The 23,362-nt window shown below is 48.5% G+C and overlaps 1 protein-coding gene and 1 long non-coding RNA gene across 2 annotated transcripts; both read left to right on the plus strand.

Annotated features, from left to right (window-relative positions):
* The first annotated feature begins 404 nt into the window (after positions 1 to 404).
* Positions 405 to 9,224, plus strand: RSAD1 (radical S-adenosyl methionine domain containing 1). Its single transcript, XM_038546034.1, has 12 exons — positions 405 to 451; positions 702 to 819; positions 1,066 to 1,407; positions 1,798 to 1,931; positions 2,047 to 2,251; positions 5,016 to 5,381; positions 5,570 to 5,633; positions 6,060 to 6,207; positions 6,430 to 6,484; positions 6,812 to 6,915; positions 7,097 to 7,246; positions 8,552 to 9,224. The coding sequence occupies exons 1-11, from the start codon at positions 405 to 407 to the stop codon at positions 7,212 to 7,214; spliced, it is 1,701 nt and encodes a 566-aa protein (XP_038401962.1). The 3' UTR covers positions 7,215 to 7,246; positions 8,552 to 9,224.
* Positions 9,225 to 10,926: 1,702 nt separating this feature from the next.
* LOC119873429 lies at positions 10,927 to 13,468 on the plus strand. Its single transcript, XR_005364044.1, has 2 exons — positions 10,927 to 11,982; positions 12,371 to 13,468. It is a non-coding gene; the product is annotated as an uncharacterized LOC119873429 (long non-coding RNA).
* Positions 13,469 to 23,362: the final 9,894 nt, after the last annotated feature.

The raw sequence follows: 23,362 nt of genomic DNA on the forward strand, positions 1-23,362 counted from the left end.
GCACACTGGAGCTTGGCCCAAGAAATAAAAACAGCTGGGTTCCGGGGATCCCTGGGTGGTGCAGCGGTTTGGCGCCTGCCTTTGGCCCAGGGTGCGATCCTGGAGACCTGGGATCGAGTCCCATGTCGGGCTCCCGGTGCATGGAGCCTGCTTCTGCCTGTGTCTCTGCCTATCTCTCTCTGTGTGTATTTCTCATGTATAAATAAATAAATAAATCTTTAAAAAAACAAAAACAAAAAAAACAGCTGGGTTCCAAAAGGCCTATCAGTTTCCAGTTCATAGAGGCCAAAACTTTCCGGCTGCTTTCAATACTTACCTCCCAGTGTGTCTGTCCCTTCCAGCAGCAGCCTCTTTACTTTTTAGAAAATCCAGGGCCCTTTAGGATGTTCCTAGTGCCTGGCACTATGCTAGGTGCTTTCATAGGCATTTTCTCTACCATAGTCCCTACCAAGTAAGCACTAGCCCCATTTCACAAATGGTGAGACTGGAAACTCAGAGAGGTTCAGAGTCTTATCCAAGGCCACACAGCTTGTTTGGCTCCAAAGCCCATGGTCTTTCCACTTTATCAGACAGTTCTTCAGATGCCTGCTTTCCTGGCCTTTCTTTCCTCTGCACCCCATCTCTCTCGGACATACACCATCTTTGAGTCTCCTCCCAGGTTGGCCTGACCCAGGAGATGACAGCTTACTCTCCTGGCCAAGCCGGCTGCCCCCGGGAATTTCTGCAACTTCGACACCCAGCCCAAGTGCCCTCTCCTTCTCCCCTGACTTCGCGGCCCTTGTAGCAGCCCGGCCACACAGCACAGAGCACATTGCCCTGGTATCCAGCAGATGCTGGCTATCTGTCGCCTGCTGTCTCTTCTCAGTTTGCCTCTCCTGTCTTAGGCACATGTACTGAGATCTGGTTTTATGCATCTACCTCCCCAGGGCTCAGCCCTGAGCCACGCACGTAAAATGTGAAGGAACGGATTGAACGGACTGAGAATTCCTAGACGGGCCGGGTAAGTCGCCCTCTGACAGGGTGCAAAAGGGGGCGGTTCCGCCCACAAGCCCGGTGCCCTGCAAGGGCGGACAGGCGGCTGCCGCGAGCGCGCCGGTGCCCAGCAGGTGGCGCCGCAGCGGCGAAGCCCCGGGCCCTGCCCGCCGGTCCGGGAGCCGCGGGGGGGCGCGCGCTCACGCAGCGCCCCTTCCTTCCTTCCGCCGCCGCGGCCCGGCCGGCCGGGCTCCGCGCGCTCCCGTGCGCCCCGGGCGCGTGTCCGCCGCGTCCCCGTCCCCCGGCGCCGTGGCGCTCCCCGGGGCCCGCGCCCGAGGCTGGGCGGCGGCGGCGGCGGCCAGAGCGGCCCAGAGGCGCCGCCGCGCGGAGGGCGCGCGAGGACCCCCGAGCCCGCGCGCGGCGCTTTACGTGCACGTGAGTGGGGCGGGGCGGCGCCCACGTGGCGGCTGGCGGCTGGCGGCTGGCGGCGCCGTGAAGCCGCCCGCGTGGGTCCCAGCGCGCAGCCGAGGTCTGGGACCGACGCGGGGCCCTGGCAAGGAGGTGCCGTGGTCCGGGGACCTGAAGTCTCGGGCGCTCCCCAGCTCGGTGACCTTGACCCAGGGGCTTCCCTCCGAGTCTGTTTCTCCTAGTGAAGTGGGGGCACAGTATTCCGCGTCCCGCCTGCCGTGGGGAGCCGTGGGGAGCCGTGGGGCTGAGACGGCATAGCCACTCCTGAGGGCTTGGGGGTGGGGTGGTGCGACGGAGCCCGGCAAGTGGCCAGGGCCACTGGGTCACCCCTGGCCCGGCTCATCTACCCGTCCCCAGTGGCCCTACTGCGAGAAGCGCTGCAGTTACTGCAACTTCAACAAGTACATCCCCCGTGGCGTGGAGGAGGCCGCCGTGCGGAGCTGTCTGGTGACTGAGGCGCAGACTCTGCTGCGACTCAGCGGCGTGCGGAGGTCCGTGCTGGGCAGCAGGCTGAGGTCCTGGAAGTTGTTTCGGGGAGTAGCCAGGGCCGGTGCAGGCATCCGGAGGGCTCCTCCAGGTCTCCTCTTCTCCGTCCTCTTTCCCCAGGGTGGAATCTGTGTTCTTTGGTGGGGGCACCCCCAGTCTGGCCAGTCCCAGCACCGTAGCCGCTGTCCTGGAGGCGGTGGACCAGGCAGCTCACCTGCCTGCAGACTCGGAAGTCACATTGGAGGCCAACCCCACTTCGGCTCCAAGCTCCAGGCTGGCGGCCTTTGGGGCAGCAGGGGTCAACAGGTTGTCCATCGGCCTCCAGGTAACCCATCTCACACAGGGCACCCCAGAGCACCCAGGCCTTCAGTGCCATCTCTCCTCTGGGCACATTCATTAATTGGACAAACACGTATTGACTCCTCTGGGTGCCAGGGCCCAGTAGGCAAAGGAAGGTGTATGGTGACGCTGCTTAATTGGTGCTGTGCCAGACCACAAGCTCCATGAGCAGGAATCATGCGCGCCTTCTTTTTTTCTTTTTAAAAATCATCGTATTCCAAGTACCCACCATAGTGCATGGCACATAGTAGACACTCAGAAAAATTCTTATTATATGAATGGAGACACAGGAGGAAGCAGGCAGGTCATCAGATCCGTGCAGTATGGTAAAGGCTGCCAATAAAGGGGGTCTCAAAAGACTTTCAGAGTACAGCCTGAAGGGCATCTCAGTCTGATGAAATCCTGGAAACCGTCCTGGAGGAGGTGATCTTTGAAGAGGAGGACTTCCACAGGAGAGAGGGTGTGGGAGGAAAAGACATAGGATATTGAAGAGGCTTGCATATTCTGGGGAGGTATGTGTCATTCTGTCACTGGAGAGGCTGGAGGCAAGGCTGCACAGTAGAGCCCAAAAGCCTTGAGCATCATACTAGGGAGTTTGGGGTTTTGCCTAGTGGTAATAAGGGACCTGTTGAAGGTTTGTAAGTAGGGGAGAAACATATTCTTTTCAGTTTCACTCCTGGTATTTCCATATCCAGTATTGTCAACCCTTCTAATATATCTACCACTTACCATAGAGTTTGGAGTCAGGGCTTTGTCCTAATGGGATGTACTGAAAAGAGATATTCTGAGATATTCTGGCCTCAAATGCATATCTTAAATCTAATTGTGAGGAATCACCTGGAAAATCTAAATTAAAAGACTTTTTTGAGGGTGCCTGGCTGGCTCAGTCTGCGGTGTATGACTCTTGGTCTCAGGGTCGTGAGTTTGGGTCCCACAGTAGACATTACTTAAATAAACAAACTTTTTTAAGAAAGACCTTTGTTTTGTGGTAAGAACAAATAACGTGAGATCAGTCTACCCTCTTAACGAAATTTTTAGTGTACAATATATTATTAACTATAAGCACAGTGTTATACAGTAAGTATCTAGAACTTTTTAAGAGACATTTTAAAAACTGGTCTGTATTCTTCAAAAATGTCATGTCATGAAAGACAAAGGCTGAGTATCTAGACTCAAAGAGACGAAAGAGGCAATGAGAGCTGAATGCAATGTGTGACCCAGATGGATCCTGGATTCGGGTGGGAAAGGGAAGTTACTACAATGAATATTATTGGGACAACTTTGAATATGATTGTGTATTAGATAATGGTGTCATGTCACTGCTACATTTCCTGAACTCTATAATTGGATTGTGGTCATGTAAGAGATTGTCCTTATTCTTAGGAAATGCACACTTTAGTATTTAGGGGTACAGGGGTACAGTGTTTAAGTTAACTACATTTAGGCAACCACATTGCAAGTGCTCACTAGTATGTGGTCAGTGGCTAGCATATTCTGCTAAAATGTTCTATATCTGAAGTGACCTGTACAGTAGTCACTGACCACATGTCAGTAAACACTTAGAATATGATTATTGAAATTTAACTAACTTAAAATTAAATAGCCACATGTGGTTAGTGTCTACTATATTGGACAGTGCGGATAGAGAACATCCCTGTCATCTCAGAAAATTCTTTTGGTCAGTGCTGGCCTATAACTTACTGTCAGATGGTTCAACATTGTAATCACATACATGTATAATTAGAGACCAAGCAAATGTGGCAAAATGTTACTTGGTGAATCTAAATGAAGGTGTTTATTGTACTCTTCTTTCGATTTTTGTAGAGGTTTGAAGTATTTCAAAAAAGCAAAATTTAAAAACACTCTTGGCTTTAGAATCAGTTTTAAATTCCAGGTCTGACTTTGCCATTGTATGACCTTGGGCAAGTTGTTTAACATTTCTTTTTGTTTTAAGATTTTATATATTTATTTCAAAGAGAGCACAAGGGCAGTCCCGGTGGCTCAGCGGTTTGGTGCTGCCTTTGGCCTGGGGCATGATCCTGGAGACCCGGGATCGAGTCCCATGTTGGGCTCCCTGCATGGAGCCTGCTTCTCCCTCTGCCTGTGTCTCTGCCTCTCTCTCTCTCTATGTTTCTCATGAATAAGTAAATAAAATCTTAAAAGAAAGAGAGAGAGAGAGGGGGCAGCCCCAGTGGCGCAGCAGTTTAGCGCTGAGGGTGTGATACTGGGGACCCAGGATCAAGTCCCACATCAGGCTCCTTGCATGGAGCCTGCTTCTCTCTCTGACTGTGTCTCAGCCTCTCTGTGTCTCTCATGAATAAATAAATAAAATCTTTAAAGAGAGAGAGAGAGAGCATGAGAGAGCATGAGCTGCAGGCAGGGTGAGGGGCAGAAGGAGAGGGAGAAGCAGACTCCCTGCTGAGCAAGGTCACCCCCCACCCCCTTGCAGGGCTCCATCCCTGGACTCTGGGATTATGACCTGAGCTGCAGGCAGATGCTTAACTGACTGAGCCACCCAGGCATCCCTGTTTAACATTTCTAAACCTCATTTTTTAAATCTATAAAGTAGAGCTAATGTCAGAGGGTTATAAGGATATATTAGACATTGCTTAAAAATGCTTTGCAAGGCTTGACCATGGCCTCCCAGCTTTCTGGTGTGTCCTTTGTATCTGTCCTCAGTAAGGTGGGTCACATGTGCCTGTCTGCTTCTCAGCTGGCCTCCGTGCTTATACCTGGCCCTCTTTCCTCAGTCCCTGGATGACACTGAGCTCCAGCTGCTGGGGCGAACACACTCATCCAGGGATGCTCTCCAGACACTGGCAGAGGCACGGCGCCTCTTCCCTGGGCGTGTATCTGTGGACCTGATGCTGGGGTTGCCCGCGCAGCAGGTGGGGCCATGGCTGAGGCAGCTGCGGACACTGCTGGGCTGCTGTGATGATCACATCTCCCTCTACCAGCTGACTCTGGAGCGGGGCACTGAGCTCTTCACCCAGGTGCAACGGGGTACCCTTTCTGCCCCTGACCCTGAGCTCGCTGCTGAGATGTACCAGGAGGGACGGGCGCTGCTTCGAGACGCTGGCTTCCGCCAGTATGAGGTCTCCAACTTTGCCCGGAATGTATGTCCTGGGGCTGATGGTTGAAGCTGGGGAACAGGCGGGTGGGCTAATCCATGACTGGACAATTGTGGCCCTGTGGGGAGGGTGGCGGTTTCTGCTCGGTGCTCTTGAAGACTGAGCTAGGACATCCTAACCAGGTGCCCCTGACTTTCTTCACTCTGAACGGACTATTCCTTCCCTCCCCACAGGGGGCGCTTAGTACCCACAATTGGACTTACTGGCAGTGCGGTCAGTACCTTGGCGTGGGGCCTGGTGAGTCCCCTGTGAACCGTAAAAGGGATGACTCAGGAGCACAATGTCAAGGCTGTGTGATCTTGGGCCACTTATTAACCTCTCAAGGCTTCCGTTTCCTTATGCATAATGTGCAGCAATATCTGCTTTGTAGAGCTGTTGAATATATATTTTGAGATGCTTGATGTAGTGCCTGGCACTGTAGTTCTCAATTGTTAGTGTGTATCAGAATTACCTGGAAGGCTTGTTCAAACTCCTGTCTCTGGGCCCCACATCCAGAATTTCTGATTGAACAGATTTTGTGGGAGGAGGACCCAAGGATTTATATTTCTAGCATATAAGATGCTGTTTGTCCAGGGACCACATTTTGAGAGCCACTGATGCAACATCAGGCAAGCACACAACATTTGGTGCTACTAAAGTGGGGGTGGTGGTTGATGTTGCCAGGGGCCCATGGGCGATTTGCACCCCAGGGGGCCGGGGACCACACCCGAGAGGCTCGGATTCAGACCCTGGAGCCGGACAACTGGATGAAAGAAGTGATGCTGTTCGGGCATGGCACCCGGAGACGCATCCCCCTGAGCAAGCTGGAGCTGTGAGCATCTGAAGGCGCAGGGCTCTTCACCTAGGGTTTGCGTGCACTCCTAGAGCCTTCCCCACATGCACGTCTTTGTTTTCCTGTCTTGCCCCGCCCCCTCCCTCACCATCCTGCTCTTCCTTGTATGTGTATCCCATATACATATCCCAGCATAGGGTTTTAAGAATTGGGGTAGGCCCAGGTCTCCTCTCCAATATGCCCTGATGCTTTTTCTCTCAGGCTGGAGGAAGTTTTGGCCATGGGGCTACGTACAGACGTGGGGATCACTCACCAGGTAAGGAATTGGGAGTTGTGGCACACTACTTCCTTCTCCTAAGTCTTGCAGAATCACAGTCCCCTTCTGTGTGCACACACAGATGCATACATCTTTCTCTGGGGCTGGCAGCTAGAGGTTGGCCTCGGCCCAGCTAAGGCCTGATGGGCAGAAACGGTGGGCAGTGTGGTGAGAACCCTGGACTAGGGCCACAACGCCCCCCTGCCCCCGCCAGGGACCGGACCCTCCCTTGCCCTTCACCACACCCCCAGACCTCTGACCAGAGTAGCCTGGCCAGCTACCCTCCCCACCATGGTCTCTGCACCTCTCACCCTTCTGGTTTCCCAGCACTGGCAGCAGTTTGAGCCCCAGCTGAGCCTATGGGACGTGTTTGGAGCAAGCCAGGAGGTGAAGGCTTTGCTGGCGCAGGGCATCTTGCTGCTGGATCACAGGTGTGTTGCAGGGGTGGGTGTCAGGAGGCCCAGGGAGCCTTGACTACAGATCCACAGGCCCAGGAGAAGTGAAAAAGACTGATGAGGAGGGGCCAGTGGGTGCCGGGGCTTCGTACTGGTGGAGAATGAGGATTGGAATTGGTAAGATGAGGCAGTCATGTCAGGCCTCTTGGTTTTCCAGGGGTCTTCGGTGTTCCTGGGAAGGTCTGGCTGTGCTAGACTCTCTGTTGCTGACCCTCCTGCCTCGACTCCAAGACGCCTGGCAGCAGAGAGCCCCTTCTCTTGTGCAAGGAGAATGACCAAACGTTCCTGTGTCCCGGTGCCATGCCAGGTGGGCTTTGGGGGCTGGACTGATGCTCTCCACTGGCAGGTGCCATTTCAACTCCAGTCATTGCCCGGCCTTGGCATCCCCAGGGGCATGGCTAAAGTGAGGTGCCTGGGAGGACATTTCTAGTTTGGGAACTGGCATCAAGTCTGCCCACCACTGCCAGAGAAGGGAGTAATGGTTTCTGCAAGTGCCTCTCATTAGTGGGCTCTAAAGTGAATCCTGGCTGGCAAGAGATTCTGAGAACTCTAGCTCTCAGACTTCTAGCCCCTAAGGCACAGGGCAGGTCATGGAGGGCCTGGCATGTGCTGGTGGACCCGCGCCTCTATCCAGCACAGTGGCCTGCTAGACTCTGAGGACAGTGAGAAGGATCAGAGCAAGCCTTACCCTTTCTCTTTTGGCAACCAGGTTATGTCTGGGGTGCCAGAGCCTCACAGACCCTCCTGGGTGCCCCCCTCCCCTCCCTGCTACAGTCCCTCTCTCAAGAGAGTAAAGGTGGGGCAAGCTTCACAGGGAAAGGGGAGGAGAGAGGAATTCAGGAAAGACTCAGAGTCTGGTAACTTTCCCCTGGCCTTTTACCTACAGAAGCGTTTGCCTGGTTTTATTTAAACAGCCTGGCAAATCCTGAGCCCGCCTTGACCTTGGTCTTCTCCTTTGTCCAGGCTCCTTCCCTGGAGCGTAGAATCCTGATTTGGGGGCCCGAGCCTTAGTCCAGGGCTGAGATTCCTTCCCCCACCGTACATTCCATTTTGAAAGATTTCAAGCCTACAGAAAAGTTAAAAGCATAGTTCAATGTAAAGCACATAGCCTTCGCTGCAGGGTGTTTGTACAGTCTGGAAAGAGGAAGTATTCATAATGTCACCAAGGACATCTTCGACCTGTAAAAAAAAGAAAAGAGCCATGTTTGCAGACTTTGTGCTCAGCCTGTCGAGTTACTGATTGCTAAATTTTGGCCACATTTACTTTACCTTTGAATAGCTAGCTCTTTCTTTCTTTTTCTTTGCTGCACCATTTGAAAGAAAGGTAGACATCAAACATTTTAGCTTGTATCTCCTAAGAAAAAGAACATTCTCCTCTATAGCACGGCACCATTATCAACCTAAGAAAGTGTATATTCATGCGCTAGTGTACAGTCCTTTTTCAAATTTCCCCAGGTGTCTCCAAAACACTATAAATTTCCTTGGGCTGGGTGGGAGAGAGGGGGAAAGGGGAGATACAGGCTCCAGTGAAGTTTTATGCTTTATTTTTGGCTGTTATGTCTGTTTGTTCTCTTTTATATTTATTTTATTTTTTGATGATTTTATTTGACAGAGAGAGAGAGCGCAAGAGCACACGCACCAGCAGGAAGAGCAGCAGAGGGAGAGGGAGAAGCAGACTCCCCACTGAGCAAGGAGTCTGATGCGGTGCTCAATCCCAGGACCCTGAAATCATGACCTGAGCTGAAGGCAGATGCCTAACAGACTGAGCCACCCAGGCGCCCTTGTTCTTTTTTTAAAAAGCTTCCTTCCTTTGTGTTCATTTTTATGACACTAGATTTTTGAGAGTCAAGGCCATTGTCTTATAGAATGTCCCACGTTCTGGGTGTATCTGTTTCCTAATGACTGGGTTTAGGTAAAATATTTTTGGCAAGCATACATATAGATATTGTGTAGCTCAAGGTACATCCTGTCAGCTCAGCCCACTATCAATAATACTAATTTTGATTACTTGATTAAAGTGGTGGATGCCCAATCTGTCCGTCATGCAAGTACATTTTTCACTTTGAAATTGATAGATTATCAGTAGAGTGATACCTGGAAACCAAACAAATGCCCTGTTCCCTGACAAACATTGCTTCAGTAAGTTTAGTGTTTACTGATGATCCTTGCCTAAATCAGTGACTAGACTGGGAGGTACAAAATGTTCAGTTGTGACTCTAATATACTGTCTACGTTTGTAACTGATACACTTCCATTAAAAAAAAGGAGCTTTCCATTTTTTGAAAGGGCTGAAACCCTTAACCTAGAAATTGTATGCAGGGTGTGTGTGTATGTGAGACAGACAGACAGGTGGGCGATGGGAGAGAGAAAGGGCATTTTCCTGTGAAGAGGCTCTCCGACTTTCTTACCTTATATCAAAGGGTCTTGTGATGTCAAAAGTAATTTAGTACTGGTGCTGATCCGGGCATGGTAAGCTCAGCCTCTAGCTGGGTGACTAAGGATGGGGTTCCTTCCGCCCCTCAGATGTATGAGCATGTGCATTCCCTGGGAGCCTAGTGGGTGTGAATATCAGCCCTTCTTTGACCCTGTGGTAACATGGGTAGTGTTACTACCTCTCCTTTATTCATGAAATATTCAGCAAGCACTAATGGTGTCCTCGGCATTGCTCAGGGCATGTAAGACCTGTCCCAGCCCTCGAGGAACTCACTGCCGTGTTGATAGATGTGTCGAGCGATAAATTCCAGGGTTATCAGTAAAGATGTGCAGGCGGGCTATAGAACCCTGCAGTGCATTTGGTTCTGAAGGGCTAGGAGCAGGAAAAGGGGAATATGTTTTTTAATATCTCCTCTGGCACTGGGGCAGCTTGCAGGGTGAGCTGTGCTGCTGAGGGGCGGGGGGGGAGCCTTTCTTCCCGAGCCTTCCCCTGTTCTTGATATTCAAGAAGTGAGCACAGGACCAGGGCAGGTGCACCATCAGATAGCCTAGGTGCACTCAGGTTTCTCCCAGCTGCCAGGGCTCGTGCCACCCGAGATGTGTGGGCCCTCCCTGTTGGGGCACCTCATGAGGCCAGTGCAGGGCTTGGACAGGAGCCAGAGCCAGGTGGGGGTGGCATGGATCACCTGTGACTCGGCCTGGCCCCACCCTCACCAGCTGAATCAGAATCTCTGGGAGGCGGAGCCTGGGAAGCTAGTTTTTAAATGCTTCCTACATAGCTCTAAGGAGCAGGCCAGTTTGGGAAGCCCTGACATCTCCTTTCTATCCTAAGAGGCTGAGGTCTGGAGGAACAAGGGGGGACATGGCTACTTCTCAATATGATACAGTGGAGTGGAGCCCATCCCTCTGCATCCCGGGTCTTCCATGGCTCACCCATCAGAGAGGTTTCCCTCCCTATTGAGGCTTTGGTTGTCATCTTTTCACCCACCCTAGTGAAAGCGCATTGGTTGTCATCTTTTCACCCACCCTAGTGAAAGCGCAGGAACACAAATAAAAGGGGAGATAAGCCACTTTGGGGACAAAGTGATGAGAGGAGCTGGGGAAATGTAATATGTGTGAGTATGTGGTTACAACATGAAGAACCAAACGTTCCATGTGCAAGAGCATTAAGTTTTAAAGCCTTAGACTGAGTTGTCCCACCCCCAACCAAGGAGTATGAAGTAGGCAAGATAACTATTTTATTTTATTTTGTTTTATTTTATTTTTATTTATTTATTTTATTTTATTTTATTTTATTTTATTTTATTTTATTTTATTTTATTTTATTTTATTATTTATTTTTTATTTTAATCTATCTATCTAGTAGGCCCTGCACCCAGCGTGGGGCTTGACCTTGAGACCTCAAGATCAAGAGCCACATTCTCTGCTGACTGAGCCAGCCAGGCGCCCCTATTTTAATTTCCATTTTAGGGGATCCCTGGGTGGCTCAGCGGTTTAGCGCCTGCCTTTGGCCCAGGGCGTGATCCTGGAGTCCCGGGATCAAGTCCCATGTTGGGTTCCCTGCATGGAGCCTGCTTCTCCTTCTGCCTATGTCTCTGCATCTCTCTCTTTCTCTCTTTGTGTCTCTCATGAATAAATAAATAAAATCTTAAAAAAAAAAAAAAAGAATAAATAGCAGACCTGGCATAACAATTCAGGACATCCAGAACTTTCTGTCCTATCATCATTTTAGAACAGGTCCGTTAACCTGTCTCTTAAATTAGATAGATTTCTGACCACTTTCTGGCCCCTCTGCCTCAGGCTTGAAACTGCAGCGTCTGCCCCGTGCCAGGTAGCTTGGACTTGGTATCTCTGTTTTCCCTCCTGAAGAGGCTCCAACAGTGACCCCATCCACTTCCTGGGACAAGACTACATGCTGCAAAGGAAAGGACTGAAATAGATAGGATTGCTGTAGAGTTGGTGTTTGTGGCTCCCTACCCCCAGGAATTCATCACTGGAAACCTAATCCCCAAAGTGATGGTATTAGGAGGTTGGGACTTTTGGGCCGTGACTAGGTCATCAAGGCAGAGCCCTCATGAAAGGGATTAGGGCCTTTATAGAAGAGACCCCAGAGAACATGGAGAGAAGGTAGACATCTATGCACCAGGAAGTGGACCCTTGCCAGACACCATATCTGCTGGCACCTTGTTCTTGAGCTTCCCCATCTCCAGAACCAAAAAGTCAAAGGTTATGGTTTAAGCCACCTGGTCTGTGGGATTTTTGTTAGAGCAGCCCAAATGGACTAAGACGAGGGTGAACTAACTTTCATGGTAGATTGTATTATTGTTCAAAAGGTCTACTAGCCTTCCTTGAATGCCCCTCCCTGAGGACCTGTGGAAGAGCATATGCCTGCCCTGTTGGACCCGGGGCGGGGGGAGTGTGACAGTGGCCTGGCACCATCTGTAAGAGCCTGTGGGTGGGCCATTGTCTCTTCTCTCCATTCCAGAGACCTGCAGTGTTCAGGTAGAGATTGTCCATCTGGGTCCTGGAGTGAAGATGGGGGGCAGAGGAGCAGCCAGCCACAACAGAAATAAGCAGGAGTGAGAAATTATCGCTTGTTGTTGGAAACTGGTAGGTTTTCGGGGCATCACTGCAGCGTAATTGAGACTACACTGGCTAATACCATGTTTAAACCCAACATTCAAAGAGTAATCATCATCAGGATTCTGGTGCATATTTGTAGAAATTCTTATAGGCAAATGAACGTGTTTACATACATAATCTAGGTCTTGCTGTGGAAGCTTCTTGTATATAATATGTGGTGAGCATCTTTGCACATCTGATTTGTGTCTATACCCTGTTAGTGTAGCACCATAGTGTACCACTGCATGGTTATGCCAAAATTCGGTTTACTAGTTCCTTTTCGGTGAGACTGAGGGTTTAAATGTTAAATTATTATAAACTCTATGATGAACATCTGTGTAAATATTTTTATGCACTGTCTTGACTATTTCCTTAGGTTTAGGATAAGTCCTAAGAAGTGGGATTGCCGAATCTGAGGAGTCCTTTGAATACACAGTGCCAAACTACCCTCTAGGAAGCCTGCTTGTTCACTCCCTGACCAGTGTTCATTTCTCTGTAATCTTGTCAATAGCAAGCATGATCGACTTGTCCAGATGATCCCAATCTGAAGAGCACTCAACCCTAGTTTCATTATCAGCTAACCGGCTGCCATCCTAACTTGGCAACTCTTCTGTCCATCAGATCACTCTCAAGTCAGGGTGTCAAGTGGATACAATCTCTGAGACGACCAGGTAGAAGGCCAAGCAGGAAATGTTGCCCCTGGATTTTAGATACCCTCTGGATTTCTCTTATGCAGAGCCCCTCCCTCCTATATTGCCCTCTCTGCTTTCCTTTCTTTTCCCTAAGGAGATTTTTAAAGCCACTTAAAAAAAATATTACACAAACAACATCAGAAACATTGGAATTCTAAATGAAAAAGAAAAAAAAAAATCCCCACCAATCAATGGCCCCAAGGAATTCAGTGTTTTTTATTGGCCTGTGTTCCTTTGCAACCCTCATCCAAATGCATGCAAGATTTTTGCCTGCACAGATCTCATTTTGCATCTGCCCCTTTGGCCTCCTGTTGGGTCATAAGCATCGTTCCACGTTGTTACATGGTTGTCCTCTTTCTCATTTTAATTGTTGTACAATGTTCCAATGGGTAAGTAATTTAATAATTATTAAAGTTAATAATTTAATTAACTTTTCCGTTTTCCTCTACTATAAATCATGCTGCAGCGCATGCTTTTATGAATTTAGCTTCTTTCATTTGAATTATTTCCTTAGGTCAATTCCCAAGAGTAAGATGGTTGGGTCAAAGGTTGAGAATGCTCTAATGATTCTTGGTGTGAACTGTTAGAGTTTTCCAGAAGAGTTTTCTTTTTTTCTTTTCCTGCTCAAAAAATAATAATGCTCTTTTTCAACCATAGAGAAGAAAGCAAAAATTCTACTACCCAGAAGTTACCACTACTAACATTTGGACAACCAGCCCTCCAAACGTCTTGATGCATATGTATACATATAGATGTAGAAATAAAAATAATTTCTCACTAAAGGGATCATATTCATGCGCCAATTTTGCAAGCTGTTTTTTTTTTATTCAACAACATGTCCTGGGTTTTTCTTATTGGTTCTGCCACCAACAGTCCCTATATGGTGGCATTATGTAGTACAGTCCTAGCTCTAAGCCAGGCACGATGCCAAGAATTTTATCTGCATTAGCTCATTTAAGCTCCACACCGACCCAATGAGATAAGTTCTATTATAAGCATGTCCATTTTATAGATGAGGGAACAGGCTCAGAGAGTTAATTGACTGTCCAAGTCACCTAGGTAGGTAGTGGTGGGACTGGCACTCAATTTGCATTCTCTGGGGCTCCAAAACAAATGTGTATATAAATAACACATGAATATGTTCTTATTGTAAAAAGTAATAATAATCAGTGCAGGCTATACCATAGCATAGAAAGCAAAGTGTGGTAGTCCTATCAGTTAAGTTTAGGTTTAATTAAGTGTGTAGGACAGAAAACCAAAGTAACATAAGCTTAAGCAAATGAATATATATTTCTTTTTCTTCCATATAGAAGAGGTCTGGACAGAACATTTCAGGGCTGGTATGGTGTGCCTGTGATCATTGGCTATGAAGAACCCAAGCTTCTAACTTTATACTCTGTCCCCTCAGTTCCTAACTTCCATCCCTAAAGGCTCCACATGGTCTAATACGGTCCCTGGAGTTCCAGCCATTAAGTCTGCATTCCCAGCAATAGGAAGCAGGGAGGCTGGAGGGGGGCATGGTGTTTCCTCCAGCTGAATCAGCGTCCTCTAAAGGGCTTCCTCCAAAGTCCCCCTGTCCTATGACCTCAGCTTGCTTCTAATTGGCCACCTTTATCCATAAAGGAGGCTGGAAAGTATAATTTTTAGCCTGAGCATGTTGCTTCTTCCCCACCACCCCCCATAATAGAAGAGCTTGGTTAATTTAGAAAAACCTGGGGGTGTGTGTGCAAATGGATATTAAGTGTCAGATAGCTCTACCACCATGTGTATCCTTCTCAACCCTTTTCTACAAATGTGTGTGTGTGTGTGTGTGTGTATATATATATATATATATATATATATATATATATATATGTATATACACATATATATAGTTTTAAATATCGTGTAAATTTAGTTTACATATTAAAGTTTACCAACCAGATTAAACATTTTCTATTAAATGTTTATTTACTAATGATTGTATGCATATTTAAGCTCTTTACTTATTTGGCCAGTTAACCCTTGGTTTCCTGCTTGAGTTGAATGCACCTGTCTAGATAGACTAGGATAGATATCGTAACTATATATTGACTCTTTGTCTTATTTGCTATGAAATTGCTTCCAGTGGGCAGCCTGGGTGGCTCAGCATTTAGCGCCTGCCTTCGGCCCAGGGCCTGATCCTGGAGACCCGGATCGAGTCCCACGTCGGGCTCCCTGCATGGAGCCTGCTTCTCCCTCTGCCTGTGTCTCTGCCTCTCTCTCCTCTCTCTCTCTCTCTCTGTCTCTCATGAATAAATAAATAAAATCTTTAAAAAAAAAATTGCTTCTGGTATACTGGATTTTTACTTTTTTTGGAAATAAGTTTTCTAGAAATGTCAAATATTTACATATTGAGTCCATCCTTTACCTTATGACTTATCTGTCAGTTCCATGCTCCAGAGATAGGGGCAAATTTTCTATATTTATTTTTTAAAATATTTTATTTGTTTATTCATGAGAGACACAGAGAGAGGCAGACACAGGCAGAAGGAGAAGCAGGCTCCATGCAGGAAGCCTGATGTGGGGACTCGATCCCAGAACCCCAGAATCACTCCCTGAGCCAAAGGTGGACGCTCAACTGCTGAGCCACCCAGGCATCCCTAGGGGCAACTTTCAAGTTGGCTTCTCCTCCCAGAACATGCAGTCTGATGTTGGTGGCTAGGCCCACCTGGGCTGAATCCCTACTCTGCTGCTTCCCGCCTACATGACCATAGGAGGAGGGGGGGGGGGACAGTTCCCTCATCTGAGATCCAGTGTTCGTGATGGGATTTAGTGAAGGGGTTGGACCAGCTGCAGCTTCTCAATGCTGGTGCTATATTGGAACCATCAGACATGCCATAAAATACACATTCCTGCCCTACCCACCCCCACCCAATCTACAGAATCTAAATCTCTGTATCCAGGAATCTGTATTTTTTAAAATTATTTATTTATTTATTCATGAGAGACACAGAGAGAAAGAGAGAGAGAGAGAGAGGCAGAGACACAGGCAGAGGGAGAAGCAGGCTCCATGCAGGGAACCCAATGTGGGACTCAATCCCAGGACTCTGGGATCACGCCCTGAGCGAAAGGCAGACACTCAATTGCTGAGCCACCCAGGCGTCCCAGGAATCTGTATTTTTATTTTTTATTTTGTTTTTTTGTTTTTTTTAGGAATCTGTATTTTTAAATGTTCCCCAGTGAACCTAGTGCTCAGACATACTTCAGGACCACTGGGCCAGCCAATGTCTGAGATTATTTCCTGCACCGGGTGTCTGAGTATGGAGTTGGGGTGGGGACAGCAGCCCTTAGCCACTGTGACTGCTGCAGGCAGCATGTCCTGCCTCCTCTCCAATCAACAGCTCCCATTTCACATCCAACCTGAGCAGCAGCCTCTTCTCTCATCTTTGGGGCAGGGGATGGTAGGGTAGTTAGGCTCCTGGGGTGTGACCTGAGTGGCTGTCATAGCAATGCCTCTGGGAGGAGGCCAGTGTCACTTACTAGCTGGGTGACCTTAATTAAGCCATTCACTCTGTGAGTCTCCATTCCTTCACCTTTGAAGGCAAGGACTCTGCCTTTTTTGAGGTTATTGTAAGGTTGGGAGTGATGGATAGATGGATGGATAAGTGAATGGATGGATGGATGGATGGATGGATGGATGGATGGACAGCCCTTGTACCATTCCTAGCACAAAGTGCACATTTGACAAATGCAGTAGTTATTACCATTAGTGTTTTCATTGTAATTTACAGTGCCCTGGGCATACTAGCCCTAAGGAAGGCAGGTCCTGAACAGGAATTCCTGGTGCCTGACAAGGCACCTGCCATTTCTTTGTGATGCCGAAACTTGCCAGTAGATCGGCTTGGAAAAAATTTCCTCCCATTCTACTGTAGAACTTGCCACCTCCCAGGTGGCTGGGAGGGTGTGTGCCCACAGGACAGAGTGACAGCCTCTGGGCAGCATCACACACAGTGGAAGGAAGGGCCCCTCACTAGCTGACTTTTTATACCAGTGTTCCTTTCCATCTCCCAGCAGGTGGGACAGGAATGGCCCCATTCTTCAGGTGGCTGAGCCATGCAGACAGGTCTGCCTCCCAGACCCCTGATACCTGGGGCACATTCTCAGAGTGTGCCTTGCCTTTGCTCCCACCTTCTGATTAGTAGGTGTCTCATGGTGCCCATTGCCCCTCATTCTTCCCTAGACCTTGGGCCTCTTTACCTCCATTCCTGCTGTTCCTGACTCAGGCTGGGGCTTCCATTGCCCTAGAATCAGATCAACTTACACAAGCCTCACTTTCTTTGATGATCTTATTGTGATCAAGACCCCAGTGAGAGGCCAGTTGCCTTTCTGAGGGTCTTGCAGCACCAGTGGAGGACAAGGTGGGCAAGGCCTCAGCTCCTGGAGGCTGCTTTAGATCACTGAGGAAACAAACACCCCTCCTCCAGGTCCCCACCCAGCACTGACGCTTCAGGCTAATTCATGAACAATACAAATAAATGATGTAAACTGTGAAGCAGGCAACCTTAATCTTGAACAAGGTCTGAGGTCTAGGGACAATTTAATTGGCTCAGGTCATGATCCTGGGGTCCTAGGGATCAAGCACCCCGCCTTCCCACCCACATGTACCCCATATCAGGCTCCCTGCTAAACAGGGAGTCTGCTTCTCCCTCTCCCTCTGCGCCTGCCCCCTGACTTGTTCTCTCTCTCTCTCTCTCTCTCTCTCTCTCTCTCTCGATCTCTATGCCCAATGCGGGGCCTGAATTCACAACCCTGAGATCAAGAGTCACACACTCCACCAACTAAGCCAGCCAGGTACCTCTTAATGGTGAATTCTATGTAGTGAAGTGTCATGTGAATTTTATCTCAATTTTTTTTTTTTTTAAAGTCAGTGGAGCTGAAGTACTTAGAAGGCTACCCAGGCCATGGTGAGTTCTCAGTGCGGTTAGTTGACGTTTAGCTTGAACTCTGTGGGACCTGTAAGGTGGTCCTGATTGAGCTGATAGAAAAAATTCCTAAAAGGCATGTGACCTTTAGAGATTGAACTCACATTCTTAATAGATGTTAAATCATTCCTTGGAGCGGCTGGATGACTCAGTCTGTTAAGCACCTGACTCTTGATTTTAGCTCAAGTCATGATCTTGGGGTCCTGTGGGTCGGACTTCCTACTCAGCGGAAAGTCTGCTTGTCCCCCTCTCCCTCTGCCTGTTCCCTTGCCCATGTGCTCTTTCTCTTTCAAATGAATAAATAAATCTTTCTTTTTTATAGCATTTCTTGGCATAGTTTTTTCTCCAACTTATTTTCATACTCAGTTTCAATTTTACATACTTTATACACGTTTCTGTATACATACAATAGATATAAATATGTATTTGGTGTTTTAAAATTTGATTTTCATGGAGTGCTGGCTAGCTCAGTCAGTAGAGCATGTGACTCTTGGTCTCAGGGTCATGAGTTCAAGCCTCACACTTGGGCATGGAGATTACTTTAAAAAATAAAATTTGATTTTCGTGATAATTTTAGATATTTTTAAGATATGAGATGGGTTTCCAAGGCTCAAATTGCATTTGGTTTTGAAGCTCCATTGAGTTGTAAGTCCACGGCTGCTTTGTGACTGAGCCAATCTGTTCAAGTCCAGGTCCTTCACCCTATTCCTTACAAGCTATGTGACCTGGGACACAACTAAGGTTACTAGATTTAGCAAATAAAAATACGGACACTCAGTTTCATTTGAATTTCAAACAAAACAATACATTTTTAGTATATGCTCCAAGTATGAGAAATACTTATGTGTGTGTGTATGTATATATATATATACATATATTTATTTTATCTGAAATTCTAATTTAACTGGCCATTCTGTATTTTCTCTAGCAACTTGAACATGACCTTATTACCTGTGAAAAGAAAGAGGTGTTGTTTTTTTAAGATTTTATTTATTTATTCATGAAACACATAGAGAGGCTAAGACATAGGCAAAGGGAAAGAATCAGGCTCTCTATGGGGAACCTGATGTGGGACTTGATCCCAGGATCCCAGGATCACAACCTGAACCAAAGGCAGATGCTCAACCATTGAACCACCCAGGGCCCCAAGAGTTTTTTAATCGAATCATATTTAATTCTTACAACCCCCTATTCTTGCCACAGAACAGACTGGCTCAGAGAGGTCAAGTGACCTAGCTCAAGGTCACCCAACCAGAAAATTACTGAGCTGGGATTTGAACTTGGTTATGCAGAATTTGGATGCTCTGCTAAAATGGAATTTAAGACCAATAAGTAGTGATCCATCTTGGTACATGGAGTCATGAACTAACTTGGGAATGACAAAACTTTTCATTGACTGAGAAGGAATACTGAAAAATAATGTTAGAGAATCAAATTTGAAGCAGTGTCTATATGGCCCCATCTATATTAATCTCCTACTGCTGCCACAACACATTGCCACAAACTTGGTGGCTTAAAACAACACAAATTTAGTATCCTACAGTTCTGGAAGTCAATAGTTGGAAATGGCTAAAATCCAGGTGTCAGCAGACCTGTGTTCCTCCTGGGGCTCTAGGAAAGAAGCTGCTACTTGCCTTTTCCAGCAGCTAAAGGCTATGGCCACATCACTCTGCCACTGTCTCTGCTATCATATCTCCTTCTCTGACTCTGATCTCCCTACCTCCTACCTCTCTTTCTCTTTCATTTAAAAAAAAAATTATTTATTCATTCATGAGAGACACAGAGACATAGGCAGAGAGAGAAGCAGGCTCCCTGTGGGGAGTCTGATGTGGGACTCGGTCCCAGGACCCCAGAATCATGACCTGAACCAAAGGCAGACGCTCAACCACTGAGCCACCCAGGTGCCCCTCCCCTACCTCTCTCTTATAAGGACCCTGTGATTACACTGGGCCCATGGGATAATTCAGGATAATCTTCCCTTCTCAAAATTCTTATCTGTAAATCACATCTTCGAAGTCCTTTTTTGCTGCGTTAACAAATTCACAGCTTCTGGCAATGAGGATGTGGAAATCTTTGGGGACCCATCATTCTGCCTACTACACGGTCTAAGAGAGAAATTATCTAGTGGACTGGAGTGCTCTGGGCCTTAACTATATAACCTCTTTCATCTGCAGTTTTCAGAGGACTTACACAGAATTTTTCTCCTTATACTGATTGTGGGAAGTGGATTAAGGAAGGCAGCATGGAGCCTATCCTGTAAGGGAAGCAAAAGAGAGGAGGCACAGTGCCTGAGTCACACAGCTAGAAAGAGACTCAGGCCCAGAGACTTTTCATCAGCATCCTCCTTCCCGGGTCCAGGCCCTGGGCCACTAAAATGGTGTTCTCACTGGTGGAGTGGGGCAACTTGTCAGGTACCCCCACAATCTAGTGGAGGAAGCCCTCCAGGTGAGCCAGCTCCCTTGGCCCTGGTTCTCCCCTCAACCAGCAGCCTTCTCCTGAACCAGGACCAGGAGGGAGGGAGGGAGAGAGGGGAGGAGAAGGCAGACAAGAACTTCCTTTTGGGGGAGAACCTCAGCATAGAGCCCAGACCGTGAAGTCCATTCGCCTCGGCCATGACCTTGACAGCAGCCCAGGCAGGTGGTCCCAGAGATTCCCACACCAGAGGCAAACTCTGATTAAAAAGTCTTCCAGCAAAACTCCCGAGAATGTCACTGTGGTTTATGGTTTTGCCTTTGAGTGCTGCTACCTGGCGGCAGGGATGGGGCAGGCTCTCTCTGTGCCCCACAGATATTTAAAGGCATCTACCATGAACCTACTGATGCTTCTCCAGGCTTCCCCCCAACTCCCCATCCTTGTCGATGGCTTACATGCGCCATGCACTATTCCAGGAACTGGGATACAGCCACCGAGTCTGACTGGCAAGGTGCCTACTCCCCTGGCCCTCATGCTTCGGTGACGGCAGACCAACAAACTACGTACAGAAGGACAGAGTAAGGATTCCGAGGATAGCAAAACAGGACGAGACGATGGAGGGTGACAGACAGTCGGGGATCAATGCTGTCCCCACTCCAAAGAGGAGAGAAGTGGTTTAGGAAGGGCAATGTTGAGATGCAAACCAGTGGTTTACCCTCACTCTGTGCAGCCTCCTAAAAGTCTCCCCTTGTGTCCTTCTCCAGGGAGACGAAGGGCAATTTGAGCCTGGGGGTGGTGCCCAGAGTCTGCGCATCATCCCTGAGGCTGAAGTCAGTCCGTTCTGGGAACAGAGTCCAGCCGTGGCCTGACTTCAGGGCCCAGAAGAATCTAAGATGGCCACTACATGCCAGCTGAGCCAGGTTCTAGTGAGGAGGCTGGTGGGGTGATCTGTCCTTTCAGGGTGGCAGCCAGAAGAGGGGGGTGAGCCAGCCGTGTGGAGAGTGGGCCAGGTGTGTTTGTGGAAGTGAGGCTGAAGCAGTGGCCAGACCTGGGAGGAGAGAGCCAGAGGTGAGGGTGGATGATGCCAAGATATGAGGGGCTGGAGAATAGGCTGCCCCAGCCTCGGGCCTGGGAGGGGTGGCTGTCCCTGGAAGGGGACCATGAAGCCTGTGGAGAAAACACAGTTTCTATTTCAGGAGGCTATTTAGCCTCTGCAAAGAGTGGCTGACGACATGCCCGGCACCTGGCTGGGTGGAAATAAACTGAGACACAAGGCAGTAATTGAGGTTATGCCCTCTGTCGACCCAGCCACCGCCTCTCCTCCCTGAGCTCCAGAGAGGTTGCTGGGGGCCAGGGTGGGGGGTGGATGGGAGGGTGGGGTGGGGGAGGGGACTGCTCCAGCTAAATGATGCTGGTCCCTGCCCCACTCTCCACACCCAGAGCATTCTCCTATTGGGACCTCAGCTCCTGCTGTGTCCCCCCACAAGGAGGGCCTATCACCTGATCTGCCTGTTGACTTCTTACCTTCAGCACCTCACCTCAAATGCTACCTCCTCCATGAAGGCTCCCCTGATGCATTTTGCTGTTCCCAGGTTCCCCTCTGAGCTCATTTATTAGAGTTGGAAATCCACTTTGAGATGATTCAGCTCTGTCTAGAGCAAACTGACTTTAGTCTACTCCAGCCAGGGACACATGAGCGAACTCTAGGGAGTTCCTGGAATTGAATGCAAAATCACCTGCAAAACCAAAAGCATAGATGGTGGTTAAACAAAAGTGGCAGATCCACATAAGGGAATATTATTCGGCCATAAAAAGGACTGGAGCAGTGACTCAGGCTATGACATGGATGAGCCTGGAAAACATTATGCTGAGTGAAAACAGGCAGACATAAGAGGTCCAATAGTGTGTGATTCCACTTATGGGAAATATCCAGAATTGGCAAATCAATAAAAACAAGATCAGTGGCTGCTTGCAGCTCTGGAGAGGGGAATGGGGAGCGACTTGTGGGTACAAGGTTTCTTATTGGGATGATGAAAAGTTCTAGAACTAGATAGTGGTAATGGCTGCACAACATCATGAGTGCACCAAATGCCTCTAAATTGCAATTATTGACATGGTGTATGTTACATGTATTTTACCACAATCATTTTTTTAAAAACCCAAATGCACATATCAGGGGAGAAACTCCCTAGCTTTGCTTAGATTTTCCAAAGGTTAAACTACTCTGATCTGGTCTGACACCTTCATGAAGCAGATGGTGATACTGAAGCACAGAGAGCAGAGGGGACCCATCCAAGGTCATTCAGGGGACGACAGGAGAGCCCAGCCAGGTTATGTAGCCACCTAACCAAGCACCTCTCCCACCCCTTTCTTCCCTCGTCCTTTAGCCTCTGCAGAGCCCAGGCCTCTGTCCCGCTCCTAGCCAGGCTACCCACAAGCTGTGCAGCCTCCCAAAGTTAAAAGGCCTTCCAGAAGCTAGGCTCTTAGAATGAGTTTCATGAGTGTTTGTCTTTAGTTCCAGAGTGCACTCTGAGCACCCAGAGAGCAAGAGGGGATGTTTCTTATTTTCCTCCATATGTCACAGAGCTCCAGGCTACTTTCTTCAAGAAAGAAATCACTGTTCACCTGCAAGAAGTGCAGGCGGCAGACAGCCTCTAATGAACATTCTTTGCCCCAGAGGTCCACTACTCTGGAGAATCTGCAACACCGTCTGAGGCTTTCCCAGCCCAGTCCTGCTTCCTTCCCCTAAGGCTTTACCACACCCCCACTTTGCCCTGCAGTAAACATCTTGCACTCCTAAACCCATCTCCATGTCTGCTTCCTGGCAAGTCCAGATGACACAGTGATCGGCTTGATCTATCTTAAGTGCTCCGTAAATGTTCATGGAGTGAGCTAAACTGGGGACTCCCTTGCGGGGGTAGGGTGGGTGGAAGGAGGCTAGTGGTTGGGCCTCCAAGAGCAAAAGAGAGGTTGTCTACGGAGGATGTTTCAGTAAGAAAGTGACCATATAGAGGGGCATGAAGAGGTGTCTGGGGAACACACAGGGAGCCGAGAGATTACCCCTACAGTCATCCTCCCTAGTTCCTCCCCTTGTCTAGGGCAGACTGAAGCAAAGCTCTGACATGGCCCAGAAGACAGGGCACAAAGAGTTCTGGCCTTGGATTTGGGGGAACCATGCTCAAACTGTACTTCCTGCTACTCAGGTGCCTTTACAGCCTCCTCTTATGTAGACCTCAGTTTTTTCATCTGTAAAATGGGTATAGAGCCCATCTCCCCAACCTTACCATGATTTTGAGAACTGAGAAGATTCTATGGCTTATG

Source organism: Canis lupus, chromosome 9, assembly GCF_011100685.1.
Source record: "Canis lupus familiaris isolate Mischka breed German Shepherd chromosome 9, alternate assembly UU_Cfam_GSD_1.0, whole genome shotgun sequence".
Lineage (NCBI taxonomy): Eukaryota > Metazoa > Chordata > Mammalia > Carnivora > Canidae > Canis > Canis lupus.

Bases quoted from the DNA above. Each gene is read 5' to 3' on its own strand.
- RSAD1 (XM_038546034.1), top strand. From the start codon at position 405: ATGCTAGGTGCTTTCATAGGCATTTTCTCTACCATAGTCCCTACCAA. The intron at 452-701 runs GTAAGCACTAGC...CTCCTGGCCAAG, and splicing joins TCTACCATAGTCCCTACCAA to CCGGCTGCCCCCGGGAATTT. The intron at 2,252-5,015 runs GTAACCCATCTC...CTCTTTCCTCAG, and splicing joins GGTTGTCCATCGGCCTCCAG to TCCCTGGATGACACTGAGCT.